Source organism: Impatiens glandulifera, chromosome 3 (genome assembly GCF_907164915.1).
Source record: "Impatiens glandulifera chromosome 3, dImpGla2.1, whole genome shotgun sequence".
NCBI lineage: Eukaryota > Viridiplantae > Streptophyta > Magnoliopsida > Ericales > Balsaminaceae > Impatiens > Impatiens glandulifera.
The window spans coordinates 11,544,412-11,564,985 of NC_061864.1; the positions used below are offsets into that span (position 1 = coordinate 11,544,412).

Genomic DNA, 20,574 nt, shown 5'->3' on the forward strand with positions numbered 1-20,574 from the left:
GCGTAAAAACACGACCTTGTACTATCAAACAGACAGAAAGACAACTAGCCTCCTCCGGCCTAAATTCACCAAATAAATAAATTTATATATCTTCTTCTTCTTCTTCACCGGCGCCGCTATATATACACTTACATGTCATCTCTTTCATTTCACTCCAAACCAAATCAATTCCATAATTAATTAACAATCATGGTTTTCTCCCTCTCCCTCTCCTCATTCCTCTCTCTTCTACTAATAATTATGATCTCCTTCTTCTCCATTAATCTCTCTTCAGCTGAAGACTCAACCACCATCTGTAAATCCACTCCCGACCCTTCATTCTGCCGCACCGTCCTCCCAAACAACAACAGCTCCGCCAATGTCTATGACTACGGCCGTTTCTCCGTCAAAAAATCCATTTCCTCAGCTCGCAAGTTTCAATCTTTAATTGAAATGTACCTTCGCAACCCATCCGCCTTAACCCCCGCCGCCATCGCCGCCTTACTCGACTGTCGCCTCCTCGCCGGACTCAACATAGATTATCTCAACACCGCATTCGCCACCGTCGGTTATACTTCTAAGACCCTGCCCGTAGTTCAAGCCGATAACGTCCAGACTTTTCTAAGCGCTATTTTGACCAACGTTCAGACTTGTTTGGATGGGATTCAATCGACGGCTCAATCGTGGAGATCCAAGAATGGAGTTGTTTCGCCGCTCGCCGCCGATGCTAAGCTTTTTAGCGTCTCGCTTGCTCTTATTACTAAGGGTTGGGTTCCTAAGATTAAGAAAGGACCGTCCAAACCGAGAAAGAAACATTTGACTTTCCAAAATGGTAAACTTAATGTGAAAATGAATAGTCAACAGAAAGCCATTTTTGAGGCCGCAAGCAGAAGGAATCTCCAACAGGTATACTTTAACGACATAAAGTTTTAACCGTAGTTAAAAACAATTTACTTATTAATTATATGACAATCAATCTGCAGACGAATACTACTTCTGATATGGTTCTTGTTAACGACATCGTCGTGGTTAGTCAAGACGGCAGCGGGAACTTCACTGCCATAAACGACGCTATCGCCGCCGCTCCAAACAACACCGCCGCGAGCGACGGCTACTTCTTGATTTATGTCACCGCCGGAGTCTACCAGGAGTACGTATCCATCGCGAAGAACAAGAAATACTTGATGATGGTCGGAGATGGGATTAATCAAACGATTATCACCGGTAATCATAGCGTTGTTGATGGTTGGACCACCTTCAATTCTGCAACTTTTGGTAAGATCATATTCAATAGTGTAAAAATATTAACCTAATAAAAGAATAAAGATTACTTCTCACTTAAAACCGTTTAAGTTTACTGTTACACGAAATCCGCACTAAACTTAATATTGTAAATATATTTCAGCTGTGGTGGGACTAGGTTTCGTGGGAATGAATCTAACAATTAGAAACACCGCCGGGGCAATAAAGCATCAAGCGGTGGCACTCCGAAACGGCGCCGATCTCTCAACGTTCTACGGTTGTAGCTTCGAAGCATACCAAGACACCCTATACGTCCACTCCCTCCGACAATTCTACACTGAATGCGATGTCTACGGAACAGTAGATTTCATCTTCGGAAACGCAGCAGTTGTCTTACAAAACTGCAACATGTATCCAAGAATGCCCATGTCGGGGCAATTCAACGCGATCACAGCTCAGGGTCGAACCGATCCGAACCAGAACACGGGTATATCGATCCAAAAGTGCACGATTAAGGCTGCGGATGATTTAGCACCGAATGTCGGAACAGTTAATACGTATTTAGGACGACCGTGGAAGTTGTATTCGAGAACGGTTTATATGGACAGTTTTATGGATAGTTTGATAAAGCCGTTGGGTTGGCGAGAGTGGGATGGGGATTTTGCTTTGAACACGTCATATTATGCTGAGTATAATAATAGGGGTCCGGGATCTGACACGTCAGGAAGGGTGACGTGGACGGGATACCATATTATTAATGCGACGGACGCCGGGAACTTTACGGTGGCCAATTTTCTTTTGGGGAATGATTGGTTGCCTCAAGTTGGAGTGCCATACACTGATGGGCTGTGAATTTATTTATTTTTCTTTCTTTTTCTTTGTGTTAATTATTATGTTCTTTGATTCTTGCAATTGTTTGGTCAAAAGTATAGGTAAGTTAGCTAGAAGGATTCGGAGTTAATAATGAATGTTGTAGTACTGATCGAATCATCATGTGAAGTAAAACATGATGAAATTTGGCTTTGAGCAAACATATATAATTGTTGTTGGGATAATTCACATGTATGTGTTTTTTAGTTTTTACATTATTGTGTTTTTATGTCAATTTAATTATTACTTTTTATTTATGGGCTGTTAATATGGGCCCAGTGTAAGGTAGATAATTCTGGTAGTGGTAGGGGCCCTAGGGGGATTGTGATTTGAAATTGGGATTCTTTTTTAGAATGTATCGTTTCAAAGTGGGCCCTTGGTGCCATTTCAATTGTCTTTCATCACAATTTTAGGATGTTATGTGAAAAAATACATATAGGTTAGTATTTTATCATTTAAAAGAAAAAAAATGGGTAGCTCTCAGGTTTTAGAATATTTGAGTAAAAGTTTGGTAAATACCGGTTTAGGGTAACACAAATTTGATCATGAAAACGATTTTTATATTGAGACTTATTGACCAATAAATATTATTTCATATATATTTTATATAAGCAATCCATTTTTTTTATCAATCGAACTTATGATCACCCTTTTATATATATTTAGTATAGTTTGAACTTTGAACATTATTTTTCATGAAAGATTTAAAATTTAAAACAATTTAAGATTAAGATTGTTAATTTGTATTTATAATTGTATGTATAGATATATTAATTCAACCATTTGACTTATATTAATCAAAGTCACTCGTATTCTTTTATATAGGCAGCAACATGGACGAAATAGTAATTAGAGTTTGTCGGTGGTGGGATTCATTTGAAAAAATAAATGTTATGAATAAAATAAGTAAATTAGTGTATTTTTATTTTTTTAGAATTATGAAAACAAATAATGTATTAAAATAATTAGAAAATTATGGGCAATGTAACTTTTTTTTAATTTTTTTTATTTGGATTGGTTTGAGCCCAGCTCAGACCTAAGTCGCCACATAGAACTGGGGAACGGGTTGAATCAACACGAATCGACACGATTTAACACGATATAATATTATATTACTCGGTTCGTGGGTTGACACGATACAAATACAACACAATATAATCACGACACGATTATGAGTTAATACGATCGTATCACGGTTACGAGTCGACACAAACACAACACGAATATAGACATAACACAAACATAGACATGACACGAGCACAAATATATATACAAAAACAACATAAACACAATTAGTTATATGACTTAAACTGCTCACATATACGTTAACATTCTTTAAATTTATTATATCCTTATTCAATTAATAAATATAATATTTATAATTAAAATTAAACCTACTAAAATATAATATTAAAATAAAATATTAACTTAAACAATATAAATTAAAATAAAATATAAATATAAAATAAATAAATTATAAGAAAAAAATGTGAGTCTATATTAATAATTCTCTTAAATATTAATTTTATTAATTACTTATTAAATTTTAAAATTTTAAATTATTTGTAATTTCAATTATTATTAATACATTAAATAATAAATATATAATAATAATTTTAATTTTAATAATATAATAATATATAATTTCTAATTTCTACATCTCATTTTTTTATTAAAACTATTCTTATTTATATTAACATTATCAAATTATCACGTTTCTCTAAATTTATTTATATTTTTATTCAATTTATAAATATAATATATATAATTAAAATTAAACATACTAAAATATTAAAAATAAAATAAAACATTATATGAAAATATGAATCTCTTAATAATTCTCTCACATATTACTTTTATTAATTTACTTAATTATTTTAAAAATTTTAATTATTATTAATACTTTGAATTTCAATTATTTAAAATGTGTTAAAATTTATGCACGATGCCCAACTCCACCGCCTACTAAATTTTTTTGTTATATAATATATATTTCAAAACCTTATATTTAATTCTGTGAATTATTTTTCTAATAGATATAATCATTATGAGTTTATGATCATATGACTTTTGCTACCTACTTACCAAATTCTTCTCATTAATTTGTTTATAGATGTTGATGGTTTACCAATTAATATTCCAAGAGTGGAAAATAAAATATGCATTCATTGCAAAGCTAGTCAGTCTCTAATTACGGTACCAAATAATGTGACATGTGTGAGGATTTTATTTTAACTTTTTTTGGAAGATACGAAGTGGAGATTTGTGAATTATGTGAATTTTAATGTATATTTTTAAATATAATAATAATAATAATAATAATTTTAGTTTAAAATTAAATGAATATAAATATTAAAATGAAGTTTGACACTAAACAAAAATATTGAATCCATATTTTCATAAAAATGATTTTGGATTAATGTATAATGTAAAGAATTAATTATTTAATATTATATATGGCAAATTACAGGCCCTCAAATTATTTACATCGCTTAGTTTTAGTCCTTAAACTATTTTTAAAAATAAATCGCCTCTCAAACTTTCAGAAATGGTCACTAATGGCTCATTCTGTCAATTTTTTCGTTGAATATAACGGTGTTTTAACTAAAAATCCTCCAACAATTATGATAGTTTACTTTTGGTCTTCCAACTATTTTGATAATTGATTTTTAACCCTTAAATTATTTCTCCCCAAGACTATTAATATATTCAATCTTAACTATTTTTTTATATTTTTTTTATGATCAAATTTAAAGATAATTTGTTCTATATTAATCTATTAATATTTTTTTTTACAATTACAATATAGTTGTAAACAATTGTAAATTAATATTTTATTTTTTTGCTTTATACAATAAGATAAAAAAAAATGTGAATGTAATTAAACAATTGCAAAATCAATATCAGAAAAATAAGATTCATTAAAAAGTACTAAAAACATCAATAATCAGCTTTTACATACTGCAGTTAGAAATGAAAAAAATTATAGTTAAAAACATAAAAAAATAGTAACATTACAATTGAGAAGACAAAACATTGCATTTAAAAAAAAATATGCTCTTGTAGTTTATAATATTCATATACTAAGTCCTAAAATATTGATTTTCCCATCATCATCTGCTTTTAGCTAGTCACTGCAGTGAAAAAGAAAAAAATTGTAGTTAAAAAGACAAAAGATCTACCATATAATGTAAATACATTCAATAAATCAAACAAATTTACTTACATATTGGTTCTCTACCTTTTTAATACTCATCATTCCTCCTTGTACATCTTACAAGTTTTAACATTGTGGCCTGAGTTTCCACACTTCTTACCGTGGATGGATGACCACATACCTCCTCAACTTTTTTCTAAAGTCTTTTTTCTCGTCTGGTTCTTTTCTTCTTGCTTTCTTGGGTCTAACTGGATGAACCACACAACACACAAACGGGAGGATCCAACTGCAATCCTAATGATGAAGTTGGCCATATATCTTTACCATTGATTGGGTATAAGACGTGATGGTAAATAATGATGAATAGTTCTTTTCTGTAACACTTGTCAACACATTCATACACTTTTAGGCCATGTTGCTTTAAAGCAACTATATCATGACAGCATGGTAATATTCCTGATAGCTCCTACAATCCACAATTACATTTTTTTTTCTAACATCAACTACAGACTGATGTCCATTAGGCCCCCTAACCTAACCTGGTAGCCGTCCACACCATTATAAATTGACCTTCACTTAAAAGATTCTTTTATCATTTCTTCTATAATTTTCCTAATTAATGGTCCAATATGATGAGGATACCTAGACATGCTATCTTTTCTTCTATGCATTCTTTCCAATAAAAAATTTCTAATACCTTCCATTAAAGAAAGGATCGGTTTATCCCTCATCTCTGAAGTATATGGAAATTGAAAGACTCACATAAATTGTTTTTCAGTATATCACATTTAGTATCGGGTTTAAAGAAAGTCTTACACCAATGAGATGGATAAGGGGCATTAGTCACCCACTTGAATGCTGATTCATCATAATGTTTAAGAGATTCCATTGCCTTGTTGTGCACATCCACATTCGCACTTCCAACAATTGTCCATAACATTTGTTTTAACACCTTCCCTAGATGTTTTTTTAAAAAAAATTTCTATATAAATGTTGAACACAAAATCTATGTCCAGCATTTGGTAATACCTCGGACAGGGCTCTGCTGAGTCCCTAATTTCATTTTCAAGTGTATTAGTATATTTACATAATATGTACATAAAATAATAATATAACCTTAAACATATTAGTTTCTTACCTTTTGTTGATCTGATATGAATGTATACTGGAAAGAGTTAATTATTTGTAGATCCTTTGCTAGAAGCTCCATAAACCATTTCCATTAAACGGTTGTCTCTCGTTCCACAACTACCCAAGTTATTGGCCACCATCCATTGTTAGGATCAACCCCAATTGCAGTCAACAATTGTCCTGGATATGGACCCTTTATATGACATCCATCCAATCCTATGATGGGACGACAATATCTAAATCCCTCCTTCAATGGGCCTAAACAACAATATATGCGCATGAATCACAATTTCTAGGTCTAATCATCCAAGCCATTACTCTGATACTATGAACTTTATCTTTTGTCTCTCTTTATCTCTCTAGCAGACCATTCTCAACTTAGTGCTTCTCTACTTCTCTAGGAGACCCTTCTCTTTACAAATCTATGGAAAAGAAGAAAGACGATATTAGGTAGGTAGGTGGTCGTAGAGAAGATGTATAGTCGAGAATGATGGTTGAAAATGAAGAGTCGTTATAATGATTGAAAATGAGGGTTTTAATTAGAGATGTTATGTTGTAACGGAAAAATTGAAAGAAGGATCTTTAGTGACCCTTTCTGATAGTTTGAGGGCCATTTGTGACCTTTTAGAAAGTTTAAAGGGTAATTTGTTTTAAAAAATAATTTGAGGGCTAAAGATAAGCGATGAAAATAATTTGAGGGTCACTAAGTAATTTGTCCTATTATATATATATATATATTGTGAATTATTCATGATTAAATTAGTGACACTGTGACACTTATTTTGCTTATTTACAAATTAGGAAATGATTTTTCTTTTGCTATATCACCATTTGCTTAAAAAAGCATGCAAGGAGTCAACTACAAATTCCAATTATTCAAAAGAAAAAATAATATATATCGGACAAAACGGTTCATCTATAATAATAACAAATAATGATATTCTAAAGTGTAAAATTTTTAAATCTCCATGAACTGTCTATTCAAAGCTAGTCTATTACGGTACCAATCAAAAGAGGAAAGAAGTTATAGCAAAAGAAAAATGAAAGAATTTCATAAACATGCACCATTCAACTTGTAATAAGTTTAATTTGAAAAAATGGGTGAAATATTTTCAAAAATGAATTTCAATATTTCACATCTATTCATAATAAAATATGATGGAAAAATGTTATCAACTCACTAAATATCAATCCAAAATGAATGGATGCCCCATCATAACCTTGAAAACCATATTCATAATAAATTGTTTCTACAAACCATAAGAATTTTTTATTTTTTTTAATTTGGTAATTTCAGATTATATTTCTTAAGGATATGGTTGGTTTATACTTTTTATAATGTTTAATTAGCTAAAATTGATTTTTAAGGTTTTGGATACAAAAAATAGTATATTAAAATATTCTTGATAAATTTTATTGTATCATTCCAAATAATTTATTGTCTTGAGATGAAAACACTTAAAAAGGTTGTAAGTTGTAACACACTCTTCCAAATAATTTATTGTCTTGAATCTAAAAAAAATCATATAAAGACACCAGTCCATATAATATATGAAGTATGAACTAATTATTCCATGATGTGTTTACTTTACTCTATTGTTAAGCAATTGAGACAGATACGTAAATCATTTGTCCATTCTAAATTAATTATTTGTATGTTAGTAGTGATCACTCGATAACATCAATTATTGAAATCGTTCTTTTGTTAATTGAATGGTCATTATTAATTACTTCAAATGCATGCATATTATTCTAAAAAAGTATGTTCCTTTTTATAATTATTTGTATACATTTTTAGGAGAGAAGTAATTGATGGCCATAGTGTACTATTTGATGGATGGCTTTGTAAGGAGATATTGGATTGTGATGGCCTGTTGATCATATCTCAAATTAATTGATAGGTAATTTTATGTTGTATAAGAAAACATGATTAGTTCTTTTTTTAATTTAAAGAGTTTTTAGTTAGTAAATTTGAAACTTATTAGTTTTAAATTTTTAAGTAATTTTTTTTTTATTAATCTATCATATTGAGTTATTAATTGATAACGTCATTCACATCGACAACCATCTCTTCTTCTTGTTCACAGCTACCTCGCCATACTCAAACTATTTGGCTATGGGCAATAGAGGGTTCTTTCTTGTGCTTTTTTCAGGCTAAGACTGACTTATTCCTTATAAGCTTTCGGCCCACGGAGCGGTATATTTTTTGATATTCTCTTTAGTTGCGCAGTCGTGAAAGCTGTTCACATTTTCAAATCTCTGGGTAAACAGAAGCCAAAACCAAGATCGACATTAGCAGCACTTAGACCTTCCACGGCTGATTCTTATTAAAATGCTTGCAAAGCATAGGCTACACAAGCGCCTTTTGATATGATAGAGCGGTACACTTCTTACCAACCAAATCTCGACTCCATGATTAACTGTAATCTTTAATATTTTAAGAATCACACTTATCACTTAGTAATTTTAGTATGTTAATATTAATAATACAATAAAAATCTATATAAATTTATAACATTTTAAAAGTTTAAATTGAGTATCTCGTCTATTTCCTCTTGACTAAAAATAAAAAGAGATTGATATCTCGAGCTTTCTTCAAATTCTGAATCACATCTAACCTTTTTATCAATAAGGAGTTGCGATATCTAACTTTTCTAAAAAAATATAAATAAATAAAATCTTGTGTATAACATCATCATCTTCAATATTCATAATGTGTTATCTAAGTGCAAAAGAGGATGTTTCTCACCACTTTCTTAGAGAGTTATTTCCTTTGAATTAGAATTTTATTTGTAGTAATTAATAAATCTTAGTTGTCAATTAAGTGAATTTTTATTTTTTATTCTATACCTAACAATTTTTATTTTTTATTTTTTATTCTATACTTAACAATTGTGATTTTCACCTCGACTTAAAGTATTATTATTTGAACAGAACCTTATATTTTATTATTTTAATCATAAATTTTGTTACTTACACTATTGAGTTATTAAATTAAGTAAACTTCCATATCATATCATTGATTGTTGATTTAAAATGTGAAAACATGTTGTATTTGTTTATGAGTGACAATGAGCAAATCTCGACGCGTGTGAATTTATCATCCTAATTATGTTCTATTTTGATTTATTATTATAATTAATGTCCTATTCGATTTCTAAATTTGTTTTTGTGAATAATCATTTATATTATATTCTTAAACAAGGAAAATATGTTTTATATACTATAATATATTAAAACTTGATATTATTATAATTTTTAAATATTAAAAATAAATATATTTATCATATTATATATATTTATTAGTGCCGTACTTATATTTTTTGTTTAGATCGTTTTTCTATATAAAGAAAGTTCGTGTTTGAAAAAAGAAATGGAAGAGAGATGCAAATTTGGTTTCCATTACTCAAAAGTCATAAGAGCTTGTTTGAGTCCTACTATATCAAACTAGTTTTATTTTTTTGTTTATAAAAGTGTTATGATAAAAAAAATAAAAAATTAAAGTTACATAAGGCTTATTTGAAAACATTTTTAGACATTCTTGAATCTAAGTTTGGATCTAAATAAATTTATATGGGACTAAGTTATATTTTCAAATGTTATCTTAAGAAGTTATTAAAAAAAATGTTTCCAAACAGGCATTATAATTTATTGACTTAAATAAATTTTCCGTAATAAATAATATTTGTTATGTTATAAATATTTTTCTTACATAATGCTTGACTTTAACAGGTTTGAATATAAATAAAAAGAAAAATCAGATAGTATAATTGTTGTGATCCTATTCTGTCAATTTAGGAAAAACTTCTGAAAGTGGGAGTTAGACGACAAAACGTTGTAATACTTTTGTTTTTGTTTTTTTGTTAATAATGTAATAAATTAAATATATATTCAGAAATATAATAATATATCTCTTAGTACTATTATTGACGAGTATACCCTGGCATTTCACAAATTTGAATATTGTTAAGAAGGCGTAGTTTACAATCATCCATTTGTAATTTAGTGGTGAATATAGTCCGGCATTATAATTTATAGATAAGATATAGAGTGATTTTGAATAATTATATTATTTAATTAATTTATTATAATACTTTTTATTTAAAATTTATAAAAATAATGTATTTTTTTTAAATATAATGAAAATATTTAAGACCTGATATTAAAAATAAAGAAGAGGCCATATTTTAAGTAATAAAAACAAATAAAAATAGAAGTAGTTATTTTGATCTTGCATTAATTTGGTTTTTTACAATTTATTTAGATTATATTTTGAACGAAATATTGCAGACCAAAAGCTATGGGAATTAGGTATGGGTCTTTTTTGTCCTATTCCAAACATTTATTGTCTTTTTTTTTAAACATTTTTAAATAAGAATTTCAACTCTATGAATATGCTGGAACTCTCTTTCTGGTGTTTCCACCATGTTCTATCAAATTAACATTAAAAAATTGTTATGGAAAGAAAAGAAAAGAAAGAACAAATAATTTTATTTTACTTTTGTCAAATCAAAATAGAGTCTATTTAGGAGTTGTAATTTGTTTAGATTATTATTTTAAATATCAAATTATTTAATTTATTAGTAAAAATATTATACTAATAATCTAAATAGCCTTATAAATTACCTATCATTCATTCATGATTCACTCATTGAGAAAAAAGAGAGAAAGAGATGGATAAGATCGAGCACAGAATCGTAAGCACAAACGGCATAAACCTACACGTAGCAGAGATAGGGTCCGGACCACCGGTCCTCCTCCTGCATGGATTCCCCGAGCTCTGGTACTCGTGGCGGCACCAAATGGTATCCCTGGCATCATCAGGATACCGAGCCATCGCACCGGATCTTCGTGGCTATGGAGACTCAGACTCGCCGCCTTCAGTCGACAGTTACACCGTCCATCACATCGTAGGAGACCTCGTGGGCCTCCTAAGCGCATTGAAAGTGGACCAGCCGGTTTTCCTTGTTGGCCATGACTGGGGAGCCATAGTGGCTTGGATCTTTACCCTGTTTCGACCGGACCTGATTAAGGCCTTGGTCAACATCAGCGTCCCTTTCGTCCCTAGGGATCCTTCCATTAAACCCGTGACCGCCTTAAGGGATATATTTGGTGATCAATTTTACATTTGCACATTCCAGGTAATTAATTATTATACATATTTATTTACTTAAATTTGTATATAAAATATACTTAATCTGGGTGGGTATATATATATATATATAGGAGGCTGGAGCCACTGAAGAACTGTTTGCAAAAGTACCAACTGATAAATTCATAAAATCAATCCTCTTGTCTCGAAACCCTAAACCACCTCGCTTTACAAAAGATCGGATTCAGGCGTTACTCGATGCACCAAACCAGACCCAGATGCCATCTTGGCTGACGGAGGAAGACGTTCAATACTTCGCCGGGAAATTTGACAAGAGTGGGTTCACCGGAGGACTGAACTATTATCGGGCCATTGATAAGAGCTGGGAGCTGTTTGCGCCGTGGGGAGGAGCAAAAGTAAAGGTGCCTACGAAATTCATAGTGGGGGATTTGGATCTAACATACAACATGCCTGGCGCAAAAGAATACATTAATGGCGATGGTTTTAAGGAACATGTTCCTTATATGCAAGAGGTGATTGTACTCGAAGATGCAGGTCATTTTGTTAACCAGGAGAAGCACCAAGAGATTACTGCTCACATTCTTGATTTCATTGCCAAGTTCTAATCTTTTCGTACTACTTAATTGTTGCAAATGAATAAATGAACGTGATCAATGTAATGTCATTCACTAAGGTTGTCGGTTATGAGGAAGATCGGTTTTAATGAATAACTCGTAGAATAAGTTCTAAGTTAATTCCATTAGAAGTAGGATCATGACTATAGGGTGCTATTATAAAAAAAAAAATAATAATAATAATAATAAGTCATAGGCTAATTAATTGCACATGGAAACCGAATAAAGCAGGTCCACTAAATTCCAATTGTTTGAGGGACAACGACATATATGTATGTATATATATCATCCAAGTTTTATATTTATTCTTTACCAACCTAATTTTCAAAATATTGAATTGTAGGTGTGAAACATATTTGATTATTTCCTTAAATATTAATTTGAAATCAATTTATATTCTATGAAAATCAAATATTTATAATATAAATATTAGATATTAAATATGAAATTAAAATTGAGTAGACATAATTGGTTTTTAAAAGACACTTAGAATATTTTAAATGAAAATAAAAGCCTTGATGATAAGATAAGCTTTATACTTTTCTACTTGGATATTATTTATGTTTTTTTTTAAATAAAACTCAACCATAATTCAAACATCAATCTAAATGGATCAATAATATCACTTAAATTATTAAATAAAATATAAATAACTTACACACTATAAAATATATATATATTAATATTATATATGAATATTTTAAGTCTTTTTTTTTTATCAAAAATAAATAATAAAAATGCACATCTTATATATATATATATATTCCTAGATAGTAAGAACATGATAGACTTATTTAGAATCAAGGAGTATAGTTGTAAATAATCATGGTTCAAGCCTCTACGACAACGAAATAAACAGTTTTGTATGATTTTGAAGCTCACTACAAAATCTCTCTCTTTTTTTTTTTTTTTTTTTGTGGAGCTTTTTAATCTGGGCTAGTAATATTTTAGGTTTTTTTTTTAAAAATTACTATAATGTTCTTTTATATTTAAAATTATTTTAATATTAAACAAATGTCTCTCAATAATTGTAAACAATATTATGTCTAAATTTTCTTTTATTAATGTGTGACGTACTTTTTTATATATATATATATATATATATATTAAGTTCATGTATATTAAAATAAAATAAAAAATTATTTAAGCACGAACAGCAATAAAGCATGACAGGAAAGAAAAAAACAAACGTTACTCAACAAATTATCGATAAAAATAATTTAACTCCCTGACAGACTTTATTGGTTTCCTGAACAAATCTCATAAATCGTTATTTTAATAACATTATGAATGATACAATCCGACCACTAAGATAATTGAAAGTTCTACCGTTTCTCTCCAACCAAATATTCCACCAAATATTAATTGAGATGGTACCAAAATTAGGGTCGGTCCTTGAGTAAGCCCAGTAAACCTTCGGTTAAGTAGCCCGTCTAATAAAAATATATATAGTTACTTAAAGTTATTAGGTATATTTAAACATAAAATGATGAAGTATAATTATTTAAGATAAAAACTTATTATTTTGATTTGGTTATGGGTTCAAATTTTATTAAAAACAAATTTTTTTTATCAATTTTTTAAACTACATTTATGGTAAAAATAAAAATCCATTTTTTTTACTGGGCTCGATAACCCGAAACTCATGGCTAATTCTGACCAAAATATGTATGAATGTCATATATACTCGTAATTACCCAATAAATCTCAATAATAAAAATAAAATAAAAATTAAATACTTGTCACTTCTGACAAAAATAAATAAATAAATAAATAAAATTAAAAATAAGTGACATGCTTATTGTTATTATAAGTTAAATATTAATAAATATTTAATTAAAAACATAAATAAATGTTAAGTGTTTTATAGTATATGCAAAATAATAAATAAATTTGTTCATCCGTTTATATATTTTGAACTCAACTCATTCTAACGGTTAAATTGTTTCCCTAACTAGTTTATATCTACTTAAACATTTTAAATTATTTACTATAATTATTAACGGTCAAATCGTTTTTTAATAATTCTTCCCATCTTCAAATGTTTTATAATTATACATTTCATCATTATACTTATTATATCATAAATTATTGTAATGTTTTTCATTTAAATAAAAAGTGATATAATGATGAAAATATAATTATAAAACATTGTTTATTTTAATATATATCTTTATTAATAATAATTAATATCACATATAATAGAGTGATAGATACAGTAATTTATTTTAAATTTCACTTAAATAAATAGTATAGTTTGTATACTTTATATTAAGAATATTTTAATTATAATTATTGTATTATACAACTATTTAATAGTGCAATTAATAATTACTATTACAACATGTCAATTTGAAGAAAAAATTATATAATGAAATTACACAATATTAAAAATATTAAAAGAATTTTTACCGTATTTGTTTAAAGGGAAAATGAAAATATAACTTATGATGATGATATTTTTCCATATTTGATTTTGTTTGGAAACATTTTTTCTTTCACTTTCACACAAAAACTAAAATAAATAGTTTGACGTATTTTAATTTTTTTAAATTTTATTTTTCAATTAAAAGTTTCATTAAGTTTTCTTTATCAAATATAAATAACATACTTCTTCTTTAATTGAATTTGTGATTATAGTAAGTTTGAATTTTGTTTATACGAATCATCGATAAGTTTGTCCATAACTCATCTTCCAAACTAATGAGGCAAAGTTGATATGGCTTAATCATATTATTTATATTATTTCACATTTATTATTCTTTCCAATAGCGTAATTCACTCTTTTTTTTTGTCCGGTATGGCCTCCAAAGTGTCGAATTAGGAATGTTGAATAAATAAAAAGAGCTTAATTAATGTCGTAACGCAGGCGGTGCATTTTTGTTAGTGGTGAGTCTGGTGACTCTACTAGCCAAACAAATCTTAACTCGTTCTTTACATTTACATTGTTTCAATCTTATTTTGAACTAAAAGATTCAATTTTCGTTGTTTTCGTCTTCTAAAGCATAAACTTTTGAACGTCGTTCAATGAGCTTATTTTTTCCTTTCTTTATTTGATTTTATGTCATTTTCTTGCAATAAAAAGTTAGTGCAATTTTTATTAACAAGAAAAAGGGGGTTAAAAATGAAAGTAATAGCGCCATTAAATTATAATTGAGCACAAAATAAAGAGAAGAAGATTATGAGGACCTTTGATTCAAAGCCGGGTCATTTTGGCTGTCATGGGCCTACCACCTTCCCGGTCCGGTAAGCAACTGCTACCTAAGATGACTAAACTACCCTCCCCAATCCCAATTCAGATAAATTTTCTATAGCCATTTCAGACTATTTCCGGTGGTATTTCAGTCATAAGACCCACGTCAAAGCCCACTTTTCCCAATTCTTTCTTGTACTGGAAATTGGAAAACCCCTTTTCCCCATTATATTTCTCGCCTAAATCTACTCCGCCTGTAACGGCCCCGGTCACGCTCCCGCCACCTTCGATGTCACCAATCGCCGATTCACCCGCTTTGAACTCCGTCAAATCTCGCCGGAGAATCACTCCCGCTGCGGCGGCTGACGGCGATTCAGCTGACAAACTCGAACAGCTCCTACTTTCATCCGCTATCTGTAACGGCGAGGATCTCGGACCTTTCATCCGCAAAGCCTTCGTCTCTGGTCATCCGGAGACTCTTTTACATCATCTCCGTCACTTCGCTCGATCTAAGGAATCGGAGATCGAGGATGTCTGCAAGTCTCATTATCAAGACTTCATTATGGCCGTCGATGATCTTCGATCTCTCCTCTCAGACGTCGATTCGCTTAAGTCTTCTCTCTCTAGCTCTAACGGCCAACTGCAGCACGTTGCTGCTCCTCTTTTATCCTCTCTTGATTCATTCGTCGAGTCTCGAAATGTTTGCAATAACGTGTCTCTTGCTCTTGATTCGGTTCAGATATCAATCCAATTGGTTGAGCTTTGTTCGCGAGCGAATCGTCATCTCTCTGCGAATAACTTCTACATGGCGTTGAAGTGCGTTGATTCGATGGAGAGAGATTTCCTTGGGAAGACGCCGTCGTCGACAATCCGGAAGATGCTTGAGAAGCAGATCCCGGCGATTAGGTCGCACATTGAGCGGCGAATCAACAAGGAATTCGGTGATTGGCTAGTCGAGATCCGTGTTGTTATTCGTAATTTAGGACAAATTGCTATCGGTCAAGCTTCTGCAGCAAGACAGAGAGAGGAGGAGCTACGTGTTAAACAAAGGCAGGCTGAGGAACAAAGTCGGCTAAGTCTGAGAGACACGGTTTATGCTCTTGAAGAGGAAGACGACGATGGGATGGGAGGAATCAGGAACGAAGGTAACGATGCTTTTGGCAATGGTGCGCCTGATTCATTGGGATTCGATTTGACTCCGCTCTATAGAGCTTATCATATACACCAAACTCTGGGATTAGAAGATAGATTCAGGAAATACTATTTTGAGAATCGGAAACTTCAGTTGACATCGGACTTTCAGGTATCATCCATGACACCTTTTCTTGAATCTCACCAGACTTTTTTCGCACAAATTGCTGGTTTCTTCATAGTTGAAGACAGAATTTTGAGGACTGGAGGTAAGCTGATTACAAAGATGGATGTAGACAATCTTTGGGATACTGCTGTGAGTAAGATGTGTTCAGTTCTAGAAGATCAGTTTTCTAGAATGCAAACAGCCAACCATTTGTTATTGATAAAGGACTACGTGAGTTTGCTTGGAGTAACCCTGCGTCGGTATGGATACCCTATCGAAGCTCTCCTCGATGTATTAAGCAAGCACAGGGACAAGTATCACGAGTTATTATTATCCGACTGTCGCAAACAAATAGCTGAGGCTCTTGCAGCTGACAAATTTGAACAGATGTTGATGAAGAAAGAGTATGAGTATGGGATGAATGTGCTATCATTTCAGCTGCAGACTTCTGATATAGTGCCTGCATTTCCATTCGTTGCGCCATTTTCTTCCACAGTCCCGGATTGTTGCAGGATAGTTAGATCCTTTATTGAGGATTCTGTGAGTTTCATGTCATACGGAGGACAGCTTGATTTCTATGACGTTGTGAAGAAATATTTGGACAGACTTCTCACTGAGGTTTTGGATGGAGCCTTGCTGAAGCTGATTAGTACATCTATCCATGGAGTCGCTCAAGCAATGCAAGTGGCTGCAAATATGGCTGCTATGGAGCGAGCCTGTGATTTCTTCTTCCGACATGCTGCTCAACTTTCTGGGGTCCCCCTGAGAATGGTGGAAAGGAGTAGGAAGCAATTCTCGCTGAGTAAAGCTCGTGACGCTGCTGAAGAAATTTTGTGCAAGTTACTTAAGCAAAAGGTTGACGGTTTCATGATGCTGATCGAGAATGTTAACTGGATGGCTGATGATCCGCCACCGAACGGAAATGAGTACGTGAACGAGGTAATTATTTATTTGGAAACCCTGGTTTCGACTGCACAACAGATTCTGCCTGTTCAAGTTCTGAAGAGAGTTATGCACGACGTTCTTCGGCACATATCGGAGATGATTGTGGGTGATTTGCTTGGGGAATCAGTTAAAAGATTCAACATAAATGCGATAATGGGGGTTGATATTGATGTTCGTTTGCTGGAATCGTTTGCGGAAAACCAAGCTAATCTTTTACCAGAAGCAGACGTGAATCAGTTGAAATCTTCCCTTGTTGAGTCGAGGCAGTTGATTAATTTGCTGTTGAGCAATCATCCAGAGAATTTCTTGAATCCAGTAATTCGGGAGAGAAGCTATTACGCTTTGGATTACAGGAAAGTGGTGAGTATTTCAGAAAAGCTAAGAGATCAATCTGACCGTCTGTTTGGGACATTTGGGACAAGGGGATCAAAGACAAACACGAAGAAGAAGTCGTTGGATACACTAATAAAGAGACTCAAAGATGCCAACTGATGATCATGTTCTTCTTCCTAATTGTAAGTGAACTCCAACTTCTTCCATTTCTCTCTGTTGATTCTCATTAGAATTCCCTCCTCCTCTCCCCCACTGTGAATCATCATCATCATCTCAAGTCTATCTTAATTACATCTAGTTTGTAATTTTTGGAATTCATTAGCTGCTTTGAACAGGCCAGTTGTGATTCTGTGTGTATCATATATCTCTCTCTCAGTAATTGTTGTGTTGGATTCTTTTTTTGATTTATATAATTTCAGTTTCAAGGACATAATTGATGATCTGAATGCTTGGTTATTGTTATTGTTATTGAGCCTTGTTAGTGGTTGTGTTATTTAGAAGTTCAAGTTCATTTTATGTCTTTTATTAGAACATTGTATCCAATGATTAAAAATATGGTAACTAGACAAAGCCAATAAAATAAAAGGGTGGTTAGTACATGTCAATTTGGGTGTTCATGTCTTCCAAATTCCCCACTTTAATCATGTGTTTTCAATGAGAATGAACAAGAACTTATTGTGATAGACACTATTAATCCAAGTTTCTTGATTTTAGGGTAAATAAGATGATATCACTTGGGCTGGCTATGTTTGGCTATGATGGAATTGTATTTAGAGTATTAGAATTTATGGGTTGAATTCAGTTCCATTTAGCAACTTCATGTTGTTTACCAATTTTCGGATTGTTCGGCATTTGAGACCAAAAGGCGATTGGCGATTCTCAACATATCTACACATTCATTCATTGTTCTGGAACTTTGAGGGGTTTTGTTGGAGTTGTAATATATCATTTACTAGATAAGTTTAGAATATTTATCTCTTTTTTATTTAACTAAACAGTCCAGGCCAAGATATCCCATCTCTTTTTAAAGGCTAGTATGGAATTAACAATACCTTCATAATAAAAGAAAAGATGCCCTAAAGAATCAGAGTAGGCTTCATCGACTTAATAGTTTGATTGACATACCAATGCCTTTTGTTATTCTTGTTTTCGAAATGTCACTCAATACTGAATAGGCTACAAATGAGTCAATCTTTGTGAGTCGTTTGGTTAAAAATCGACTTGAGTTTGATTTTGATTAAGTTCGAGCCGGCTCATTTAATATTTGAGTCAAGCTCGAGCCGGTTCGTTTAATATTTGAGTAGAGCTCGAACTCATAATGAGATGATCTGAATTCTCCTCTTTCGACTCCAGAACGAAAGCGGAAAGACAGCAAGCGGTCACAGACGATTCAACGAAACTTGCTATGGTCAATCAATAGGTGAAGAATAAAGTCGTTTGATGTGGAAGCACCATCAGCTCTAAAAATTAGGTATACTCCGAACAGACCGGACTAAGCAGCTCCCGCTGCCGTTGTGTACAATTGGGATGGGAGGGATAAGAAAGAAAGATGTCAGTGACGATCTTACTACCCAAAAACGAAACGACGGAAGAGGCGTTTAACGTCTGCTAATACTTGTTAACTTTTTCAAACCTGGAAATAAATAATTTTATTTATTTATTTAATATTAAAACATAATATTTAAAATAAATATTTGAAAATTTAATTGTAATTCAAGTTTTTCGTGTCGAGTTGAACTTGTAAGTAAACAGTCGAATTCGAGTCGAGCTAATAAATATTTAATCGAGTCTGGCTTGAGCTCGGCTTATCTCGTTTGCAGCCCTAATACTATATCTTTACATATTCATCAAACTTTAGCTTAATTTAAGGTTGTATAATATTGTTGAAAGTTTTAAGTGAAATATTGACTTCATTTATAAATATCATTTTTATAAATTTTTACATCACATGATTTAAATTTAGAAGCTAAATGTATTTTATAAATTTATTGAAATTTTAGCAGATATCATCCAAATTCAGTGTTTTGGAAATAGGTAGTAAAGTAGTAGTGTGGCTGATGGTATACTATTGTTTTTTTATCAGTACTTTTGATTTAGTTAATTTTTGGCTAATAAATCTTCTTAAGTGTGATACATTACCTCGAGCGAATAAGTATTTGCTAATATATTGAATAATAACAGGAGTGAATATGATATATTCTATCATACTTACCTAATTGACTAATAAATAAACGATTTGAATCATAATACAATGTTCTCTAGATTTAAGTTTTGTATGTTATGTATTTTCATATATCATTCTAAATTCAAAGTTTTATATTTTTCATATATCAATTATTTGCTCATAGCTATTTTTGAATTGACACACTTATTCTATTGGCAGTTTTTAAATATACTTTCACTTGAAATGTGTAATGTTGTAAATTTCACTTTTACATAGATAAATAATTATTATCTCTACAACATTTCAGTCATTCAAAACTAATACTTTGTTATAATCAATTTAACATGGGTCAAAGTAAAATATAAAAGTGATCTTTATTTTTATTTAGTATGAAAGATGTTTGAATTAGATTAAACTTCTTGTAAATGAAAAACAACTCCTTTTTAGGGTACGATTAATCTCCACGAAATAATTCCCACTTGGCCACTCTCCTCTCCCGGACTGCCCTTTTGTAACAAAAATAAAATAAAATTTGT

At 31.2% G+C, this 20,574-nt stretch overlaps 3 protein-coding genes across 3 annotated transcripts; all 3 read left to right on the plus strand.

The window, feature by feature from the left end:
* LOC124929057 (probable pectinesterase/pectinesterase inhibitor 7) lies at positions 1-2,280 on the plus strand. The gene is made up of 3 exons (XM_047469321.1): positions 1-885; positions 963-1,254; positions 1,385-2,280. Exons 1-3 carry the CDS (start codon positions 190-192, stop codon positions 2,071-2,073), a joined length of 1,677 nt encoding a protein of 558 aa, XP_047325277.1. The 5' UTR covers positions 1-189; the 3' UTR covers positions 2,074-2,280.
* An 8,734-nt stretch (positions 2,281-11,014) lies between these two features.
* Positions 11,015-12,110, plus strand: LOC124930897 (epoxide hydrolase A-like). Its single transcript, XM_047471266.1, has 2 exons — positions 11,015-11,520; positions 11,606-12,110. The coding sequence occupies exons 1-2, from the start codon at positions 11,053-11,055 to the stop codon at positions 12,095-12,097; spliced, it is 960 nt and encodes a 319-aa protein (XP_047327222.1). The 5' UTR covers positions 11,015-11,052; the 3' UTR covers positions 12,098-12,110.
* A 3,364-nt stretch (positions 12,111-15,474) lies between these two features.
* LOC124928643 (exocyst complex component SEC15B) lies at positions 15,475-18,320 on the plus strand. Its single transcript, XM_047468882.1, has one exon. The coding sequence runs from the start codon at positions 15,589-15,591 to the stop codon at positions 18,031-18,033; it is 2,445 nt and encodes an 814-aa protein (XP_047324838.1). The 5' UTR covers positions 15,475-15,588; the 3' UTR covers positions 18,034-18,320.
* Positions 18,321-20,574: the final 2,254 nt, after the last annotated feature.